This window comes from Odocoileus virginianus, chromosome 20 (genome assembly GCF_023699985.2).
Source record: "Odocoileus virginianus isolate 20LAN1187 ecotype Illinois chromosome 20, Ovbor_1.2, whole genome shotgun sequence".
Lineage (NCBI taxonomy): Eukaryota > Metazoa > Chordata > Mammalia > Artiodactyla > Cervidae > Odocoileus > Odocoileus virginianus.
In genome coordinates this window covers 15095139-15104805 of record NC_069693.1, presented here as the reverse complement: position 1 = coordinate 15104805, position 9667 = coordinate 15095139, and the positions used below count along the sequence as shown (strand labels likewise).

The 9667-nt window shown below is 44.0% G+C and overlaps 1 protein-coding gene across 1 annotated transcript; it reads left to right on the top strand.

The window, feature by feature from the left end:
* The first annotated feature begins 1465 nt into the window (after nucleotides 1–1465).
* Nucleotides 1466–8789, top strand: COX6B1 (cytochrome c oxidase subunit 6B1). Its single transcript, XM_020871807.2, has 4 exons — nucleotides 1466–1594; nucleotides 3169–3285; nucleotides 4562–4662; nucleotides 8600–8789. The coding sequence occupies exons 2-4, from the start codon at nucleotides 3180–3182 to the stop codon at nucleotides 8651–8653; spliced, it is 261 nt and encodes an 86-aa protein (XP_020727466.1). The 5' UTR covers nucleotides 1466–1594; nucleotides 3169–3179; the 3' UTR covers nucleotides 8654–8789.
* The last annotated feature ends 878 nt before the right edge of the window (nucleotides 8790–9667 follow it).

The window sequence follows — 9667 nt, the reverse complement described above, 5'->3', positions numbered from 1 at the left end:
GCCTTTGCCCTGCTTCATTCTGCACTCCAAGGCCAAATTTGCCTGTTACTCCAGGTATCTCTTGACTTCCTACTTTTGCATTCCAGTCCCCTATAATGAAAAGGACATCTTTTTTGGGTGTTAGTTCTAGAAGGTCTTGTAGGTCTTCATAGAACTGTTCAACTTCAGCTTCTTCAGTGTTACTGGTTGGGGCATAGGCTTGGATTACCATGATATTGAATGGTTTGCCTTGGAAACAGAGATCATTCTGTCGGTTTTCAGATTGCATCCTATGACTGCATTTCAGACTCTTTTGTTGACTATGATGGTTACTCCATTTCTTCTAAGGGATTCCTGCCCACAGAAGTAGATATAATGGTCCTCTGAGTTAAATTCACCCATTCCAGTCCAGTTTAGTTCGCTGATTCCTAAAGTGTCGATGGTCACACTTGCCATCTCCTGTTTGACCACTTTCAATTTGCCTTGATTCGTGGACCTAACATTCCAGGTTCCTAGGCAATATTGCTCTTTACAGCATAGGACTTTGCTTCTATCACCAGTCACATCCACAACTGGGTGCTGTTTTTGCTTTGGCTCCGTCTCTTCATTCTTTCTGGTGTTATTTCTCCACTGATGTCCAGTAACATATTGGGCACCTACTGACCTGGGAAGTTCATCTTTCAGTGTCCTATCTGTTGGCCTTTTCATACTGTTCATGGGGTTCTCAAGGCAAGAATACTTAAGTGGTTTGTCATTCCTTTCTCCAGTGGACCACATTTTGTCAGAACTCTCCACCATGACCCGTCTGTCTTAGGCAGCCCTACATGGCATGGCTCATAGTTTCATTGAGTTAAACAAAGCTGTAATCCATGTGATCAGATTCGTTAGTTTCCTGTGATTGTGGTTTTCAGTCTGCCCTCTGATGGAGGATAAGAGGCTTGTGGAAGCTTCCTGATGGGAGAGACTGACTGATCAGGAAACTGAGTCTTGTTCTGATGGGCGTGGCTATGCTCAGCAAATCTTTAATCCAGTTTTCTGTTGATGGGTGGAGCTGTGTTCTCTCCCTGCTATTTACCTGGGGTCAAACTAACAATTGGCCCCATAATAATCATAGAGATTTTTGTGTTTAGTTCAACTATGCTTCCTCAACCCTAAATAGAAGTACCTGGCACTGAATAAATATTCAATAAGTAATTCTTGCACAAATAAGAGCGTTTCTGCTGGAATATTTTCCGCAGGACCACGCTCCTGCCAACTCCAGGACCCAGAACCCCTTTCTCCTAGTTAAGAGAGAGAGATGATCAGGCCCCGTCAATACCTTGGAACAGAGTCCACAGCTTGGAACAGCTCGGAAAGGTACCTACCAAGTGCCACGCAAGCTTACGATTGGGCCGAGAATGAGGATGAACAGGCGTTCGGCCCAATAGGAGGTTGGAATTCTCAAGTATGGGCGTGGCCTGAACTGCTCCAGGGACGGCGCTCTTGCCGTGCGGAAGACTCCTCTGTGCGCTGCTTCGTCCCGCTTCCGGCCTACCATTTTTCCGCTTCCGGTCCGGTACTGGCGTCTTTGCTGAGGGTCACATTGAGCTTCCAGCGACTTCAGGGGCATCTTTAGGTGAGTCTTGAGGGCTCGGGACCGTGGAACCCCATCCTGGAGGACTGAGGATCCCTACTGGTAAATGACATGAGTTTTCCGGCCGGCGGTGGCAGACCTCCCGGATCCCTGGGGTCGTTTCAATTATTAATTGTAGCTGACGATTATTTGGTTTTTCTCGGATGCCTAGAACTTTCAAAGCGATTTATATTGATTCATTTAAGCTTCCCTCCAACTCTATGAGATAGGGCCTGTGATTATCTCTTTTAGCTAGGAGGCAACTGAGGCTTAGATACTACGCAGTTTAGCTAGCGATCAGGATTTGAAATCATTAGGACTGCATTGCTCTTAATCACCAGGCCTCAGGCATTTCTCTCCCCGGCCCGTGACCCCCGAGGCTTGGCTGGGCTGCATCCTGGCTTCTGGTGACTCCCCACCCCCACACCCCCGCCCCTTGCACTTTCGAGGGGCTGCAGCGTCATCCCCAGTCCTCCCTTACTCCCGAAATCAGGTGGAGATGGCCTTCAAAACAGTTCTTGAGACCTCGTCTGTGTCACCGCGTCTAATGTTCCATATCCTCTGCTCCCGGAAATACACTACTCCGGTGCCCAAAATCCTTACACTACCCTGGGTCACTTGAATTTATTACTGGTCTACTTAACTTCTGTGTATTACCACGACTCCGCGAATAATATGGAATAGAGGCGGTGTCAGATTCCCTGATGAAAACCATGTGTCACCTCATAAAAGATTATGGGTCAGGTTTTTAACGCTAGGTCCACAGAATGGATGGAACTCAAGGGATGCTCGTACGTGAATCGAGGGAAATTTACATTTGTATTTTTGCCAGTTTACCAGTGATATGTAGCATTTCCTTCGCTTGGGAATGGAGGCAGTAGCGGTGGTATTTGGCATCATCTGTGACTTTATCAACAGTAAAAATCACAGGTCATCATATCATATATCCCATTATGTTTGCAGATTTCACAGCATAACTCTTTTCAGGCATGATTATTTTGAAACTGATAGTTCATAAATCCTCAGCTACATGTAATTGGTTTTCTCTGCGATCCTGTGCAGTTTTTAAATGCACTGAAACATTCGGAGAAAGGGTTCATTAGACTCCTGAGGGCTTCATGGCACCAATAGAGATTAAGAAACTTTGCAGTGTAGGTTATGTTAGTGATGGAGTGCACCTCCACCCCATGTGTGCAGTATGACCTTGGGAAGTTGCTTAAACACCCTGTCTCTTGTCTGTGAAGCAGTGATAGTAATAGTTCCTGTCTTTTAGAGCAGCTTTAGGAGTAAAGCTTCCTTGCCTATAGTAAGCACTCAGTGAATATCAACTAGTGTTATTTTGGCCTGGTTTTTTTTTACCAAGAAATTGTCTACCCCCACACATCCTGCTGTGACTTCCATACCTGATGTGTTCTTGCCCAGCCCTTCACCTCTGTATGTTGAAAGGAAGGGGGTATTGGCTTGTTCACACCCAGCCCATTCTTCTCTGTCAGGCCTCCACTGGGCCTGGGTGGGCTGACAGCCCCGTGTCCAGGCCCCTGAGGACCTCTGCCAGAATCTGCTCTCTTTCCTTCTAGGAGTCAGCACTATGGCAGAAGACATCAAGACCAAAATCAAGAACTACCAGACTGCTCCTTTTGATAGCCGCTTCCCGAACCAGAACCAGACCAGGAACTGCTGGCAGAACTACCTGGGTGAGCAGGACTTGGGGAGGAGGGGGCAGTGTTGAGCTTCCCCTGATCGCTCACCTCATGTCGCTTACCTCTTGCCTCCTCATAGCCTCTTCTCTTTCTTTCTGAACATCCTGCTTCACGGGGCCCATGCCCCTCATCACCACCTGTGCTCAAGATCTGACCTAGGGTCACAAACATTGGATCCCATAGTGATTCCCCGCCCCCAACCCCAAGATGTGTATATGTCTGTCTGTATGGAATGTAACATAGGAAGTACGTAAACCATAATGTACAGCTAAAGGAATAACTCTAAATTGAATCCTCCATGTGATTATAATCTGGATACTGCCAGTCCTCTGAGCTCCCCTGCCTGCTGCATGCCATCTCTTGAAAGCACCACTCTGCTCTCCCCACTACAGTTGTAGCCCCACAGACTTAGGGCAGTAATATTTTGGTTTTATCACCGCTTTCAGGTTGCCTGTTTGTGAACTTTATAAATACTGTATGTTGTCTTATGCTTGGATTTCTTCATTCAGTAGTTAGGAAGATTCTTCAATGTTGTGGCATATATTTTGCTCATTTTTATTGCATACAGTTCTCCAACATTTCATTCATGAACACTGGTGTGGTTTCCAGTTTGGGGCTCATATGAATGATGCTGCTATAATTTATGTAATTTGATGTCTTTGTGAATGCTTTCTCTCTTAGGGAGTGTACCCAGGAGTGTAATACTTGGAGTAATCTTTGAATTAATTTCCAACTATTAAAAACCAGATTATCCCCCTCCTTTCTCCTCTCCTGGATGCCAGCATCTTAGCATCAAGACCATCTTCCCCTTCTCTTGTCCTGGTTCTGGACTTCCATAATCCCCAACACACTTCTCAAGTTGCCCTGTTGTTCCTGACCCGGAAGTTCCAAGTTGAATAGTAGTTCTTTTTCTTTTTTTCTTAGCTACTCTGGGTCTCGTTTGTAGTGCACAGGCTAGGCTTTGTTGCCCTGTGGGATCTTAGTTCTTCCACCAGGGCACGAACCCCGGCCCCCTTAATGAATGGAAGGTGGATTCTTAACACCAGGGAAGTCCCAGACAGTAGCTCTTTATGGATTGCAAAATAAGCTTAGTGTGGTGTGTCCAGCCCTTTTCAGTACTACACTTGTAAGGATATGCTTTCTTTGTGAAACTTGGAAGTTGGGGGGATTCGTGTAACTGGTTGTGAAGCAAAAAGTATTCCTGTGAGTTTTGATCAGAAATGTGTTCCAGCCCTTGGTCTGGGCTGACCCTGATCCCTTTTCTTCACAGACTTCCACCGCTGTGAGAAGGCAATGACCGCTAAAGGGGGTGACGTCTCCGTGTGCGAATGGTACCGGCGTGTGTACAAGTCCCTCTGCCCCATATCCTGGGTAGGTGCCTCCTCCTGGGGCCCATGGGGTGGGGTTTTCGCCAAGGGGCATATGGCGACTTGGTGGGAGCTTATCTGTGAGGGGCAGAGGGAGGACAAGGCTTCACACCGGCCATGGATGCACCTTTGCTTCTTCGTAGAATCGCCCCCCTTTCTTCCTTTCACCAGGACTCTCCACCAGCCAGGCTCTCAGCCAAGGCAGCCAGGTCCATCTCGCCCGGGTGCTCCGCGAGTACATGCCCTATCCCTTTGGAGCTCATCTGCTTTTGGAGTCTTGTCCTTTCTTTGGACATTTCCTTGGAACATTTCCAAATGTATATAAAAGTAGAATAATTAAGTGACCCCAAATATACCCATCACCCAAACTGAGTAGTTAGTTCATGATTTCTCCACGTCTCCTCCATCTATCCCCACCCCACCCCCTGTTTTCTTTGGCTGCACTGGGTCTGTGTTGCAGCACACGGGCTCTTCATTGTGGCATGCGAGGGGGCTTCTCTAGTTACAGGGCACAGGCTTGGTTGTCCAACCAAGGATCGAACCTGAGTCCCCTGCACTGGAAGGCAGATTCTCAACCACAGGACCAGTAGGGAAGTCCCATCTGTCCTTTTTATATCTTTCCTTGGCTGGAGTATTCTGAAGCGAATCCCAGATATGTCATTTCACCCCTGCCTACTTCAGTGTGCATCTCTAAAACTAGGGATGCAGTAAGGCAGTCTTCTAGGCCTGATCTGACCAGACCTGTTGTTACACTCTGCCATACCCTCTTTTTTTTTTAAGTAAAATATTACTTTATTTCATCAAGTCGAAGACCCCATTGACTACAGGAAACACTTAGAGATGTTTAAATCTTTTTTTTTTTTTTTTTTAATGCCGGAAATAAATGTGACAAGCATGCTAATTTCAGAGATGTTAAAATGAAAAAATGTATCTTAAAATCAGAATATGATATTACAAAACTAACAATGCTCATTTTTAAAAACAAATACGAGCAATACAGTAAAATAAAAATTAGATCTACTTGTGCTCCTCAGTCCCCCTCTCCCCTTAGGTAACTATTGTTAGCAGATTCCTTTTTCTCTGTATACATTTATCATTCATAAGCCTATGGAACTTCTGTGGAAGGATGGGTCACACTGTATAGTCTGTCCCTATGTCTTGCTTTGACTTATCAACATGTTTTGAGCCTTTTTTTTTAAAAACAACAGTACATATAGATCCACCTCATTTTTGTTTGTTTCTTTCCTTTTTTAAAAAATTTTTGGCCATGCTGCATGGCATGTGGAATCTTAGTTTCCCAACCAGGGATTAAACCCTCACATCCTGTAATAGAAGCACAGAGTCTTAATCACTTGACTGCCAAGGAAATTCTTAATATACAGATGCTTTTATTCAACTGGTCCCCTTTAATTGAGATTATGTTCCCATTTTTCAGTGTTTTAAACATCCTTTATGTGCATCTTTGGGGACTGTTTGTTGCGAACAGATTGCCTTAATGCACTCTTCCTCAACTTGTTTGGTACCTCACACCTCTCCAGCCGCACACTCTTAAGTGCCTTTGCATACCCACTCCCCTCTCAGGATTTCTCCTTGTCCCTATGTGATCTTGGGTACAATCCATCTTCCAGCCTCTGGGCCTGCGTTGGATGGGTACACACTGGCCCAGGTGCTAGGAAATGTGCTTCTGGACCCACTGCTGCCCCATATCCCAGTCCCTGGCACCAGGGCCTGCCCTTCCCTGGGGATCATCAGATTCTGTGGTCCCTCCTCAAGCACTCACTGTATGTGCCTTCTTAGCCCTTCTTAGGACTGGATATGAATACTTTTTTTTTTTTAACACACTGTTTATACCCAGCAGCCCTGACTTCTTTGTTCCAGAAATTGGTGACACAAAAATAACTGTTTTGTTAATGCTATTATTTTTGTTTTTTATAAGAATTAAACCACTTCATAAAAACTTAAATAGAGAAAGGGGAAAAAATTGTTCCTCATCCTCCTGATCTGGCTGATCATAATGTAACATCTTCCAAGTGTTTCCTATGTGTTTTTAAAAATTAGTCTCTAACCCCAAAATGTGTATTTGGAGAAGAATGGGGGTAAGAGTCCAGCACTTTTCCTGTATGAGCATTTAAAATATTTTTGCTAATCAGCTTTTCTCTTTTTCTTTTTTGCCACATTTTGAGGCTTTCAGGATCTTAGTTTCACCACTGGGGATTCAATCCCGGCCCCCACAGCAGTGAGAGCCCTGAATCCTAACCACTAGGCTACCAGGGAACTGCCTTTTATTTTCCAGTGTTAAAACATTTGTAGTTTCTCCATGAAAAATTCAGTGGCTTTTTGGAAAGCTTCAAAACAAATTTTTATAGTGTAGAAAGTGGAAATCTCCTAAGTCATCCCCTTTCTGAATCCAAAGTTAACTTCCCTTCAAAATTTGGTATAAATCTTCCACTTCCTTTTCTGTGTGTTAATGTTTGTATAGATGTGGGTGTATGTTTATATGCTTTTAAAATACAGTTATGGATCATACTTGAGATACTGTTTTATCTTTGGCTTTTTTACTTTGTTTTATTTTCGTGTCAGTACAACCTGCTCAATTATTGGGTAGCCATTGTCTTTCATAGTTAAAAAAATAGTTTCTTCCCCTTTAACTGGACTCAGTCTTTTTTCACTATTTTAAATGATACTGCGGTGTACAGTTCCACTACAGGAAATATTTTGCATCTCCTTTCCGTGAAGCGAGATTATTGAGCAAAGGCTAATTTGCCAAAGGGTCAGATCAGCCTGGTCCTTCAATATAAAAGAGAGTGGGGAGTGGTAGATAGTGCTCAGTGTTGGTGGTCCTGTAGTCTGGTCCAGTCGCTTTTAAGATCCATCCTGAGGTAGGATCTTTCAAAATGAAAAAAATCATACTGCAGATATGGCCTTTTCACCTCCACATCCTGTAAAAATGTGTACAAGGACATCCACTGCAGAGTGATTTGTAATGGGGAACATTCGGAAACACGTTAAATAAATGGATATTCATCTTGATCTATATGACAGAATACAGAAAGAGCTCTAAGACTCATGAAAAAAGCAAGTTGCAGGACAGTTTAAGTACAGAGTATTTGTAATGTATGGTATATGTGTGTGTAAATAAAACAGGCACTTACTGAAGGCACTTACATGTTGTAAGTATTTTATGTCATAAAAGGGCAAACATGCTAAAAACAGATAGGTCCTTTTATCAGGATCGTCATTTTACAGAATTGGAAACTGGACCCCTGAAAGGTTGAGTGATTTGCTTGAGGAGAGCACAGCTGGGAAGTGATGGAGTTGGGGTTCAGGTTGTCTTCCTTGTCCGTGCACTTATCCATTGCCTCTACTGTATCGCCTGTGAGTGTGCATGCGTGTATAAAAATGTGCTTCTGACTGCCTGTAGGAGTGCAGAGCATTAGTTCTAGGTAGTGTTAACAGTTTGCTGTGGGCCTTTCTGTTATGTTTCATAGGTGTGCACACATACATGAGCAATAGTGGGTCACACTGTATAACCAGTTTGGACCTTTTTGCACTTGATTGTATATCTTGGAGATGCATTCCTGCTGAAGTATAGATAGCCTCTTTTTGACCTTGGGTTCCTCAGGCAGGGCACAGTCACAGTCCTGAAGCTCTGTATACATGTCTCCCCATGGACAGCTCTTCTGTGAGTCTGCCTGGTATGCCTCTCTACCCACCCTCCACCTCCTCTCCCTGTAGCGCATCAGCTCATTCAGGGCGTTGATTTTTGTCCTTCTGGGTCACTGTTAGTCCCCTGGCTCCTGGAACAGCTGCCAGTATTGGCACATAGCAGGTTCTGGGGTTACTTGTTGACTGAACAGGTGGGCAGACTAAAGAAGGCAAAGAAGTCCACCCATCTGGTTTCCCTGTGGAGGAAGGGAATAACACTGGCTGTCTATCTACAGGTGTCAGCTTGGGACGACCGCCGGGCAGAAGGCACGTTTCCTGGGAAGATCTGAACTGGCTCCATCCCACCTCCTCTGTTCTCCGTCCTTCTCCCCCGTGGTGAAGGGGGACCTGGGTATATGGTGATCCCCACCCTGGGATCCTGAATCATGGTTTAACTAATAATAAATGCTCGTTGGAAACATGTAAGGCTGTGTATGTGTAAAAGAGCTGGATGATGGGGCCAGAAGCTGGGGCAAAATTAGTACCATGATCAGTAAAGGGGACTGAATTCAGGGTGGGGTTTTTTGTTCTTTATTTCAGTTTTTCTTTGAATAAACTTTTACCACCTCTTCTTTACCAGACAATAGAGTGAATGATTATACAAAATAACTTCAAGTTACTGTATGTGCTAAAATTTATCCATATGTTCTGCTTTGTTATCTACAGTTTTTAAAAACTTGTATTTTGAATCACACGAAAATAGTATAATAGAAACTATCACCTAGCTTCAGCAGTGATCAACAAATGACCAGTGAGTTTCATCTCAGCTGCTCCTCTTTACTAGGTTATTTTATTTAGTTATTCCCACCCCACCCAGGTTGTGGGATCTTAGTTCCCCAACCAGGATTGAACCTAGACCCTTGACAATACAAGTGCCAAGTCCTAATCATTGGACCACGAGAGAATTCCTTATCTAGATAATTTTAAAGCAAATACTGGAGATCATATTTTATCTAGAAATAAGTAAGGTACAGATTTATTTTAAACAATAATAATTACATCTAAAAACTAAGAAGTTCTTAATATTGTCTAATAAGCAGGCTAATGTGCAATGTGTAATTTCTCCCAGTTTTCTAGGCCTCCTGTATTGTGTTGATCATAGTGACAATTGGAAGTCATTTAAGTAGACCAAGTTAAGAAATGTCCTTTCTTGACATCCCCAAAGGAATTGTCACACAACAGTACAAAATATCATCCACTACAAACTTGCCAATAGGGAATTCCTCAGACAGCGTGACTGCTAGCATGCCATGTTGTGGTCAGATTGGTGTTTTCCCGGTCAGTCTCATGTCCGGCTCTTTGTG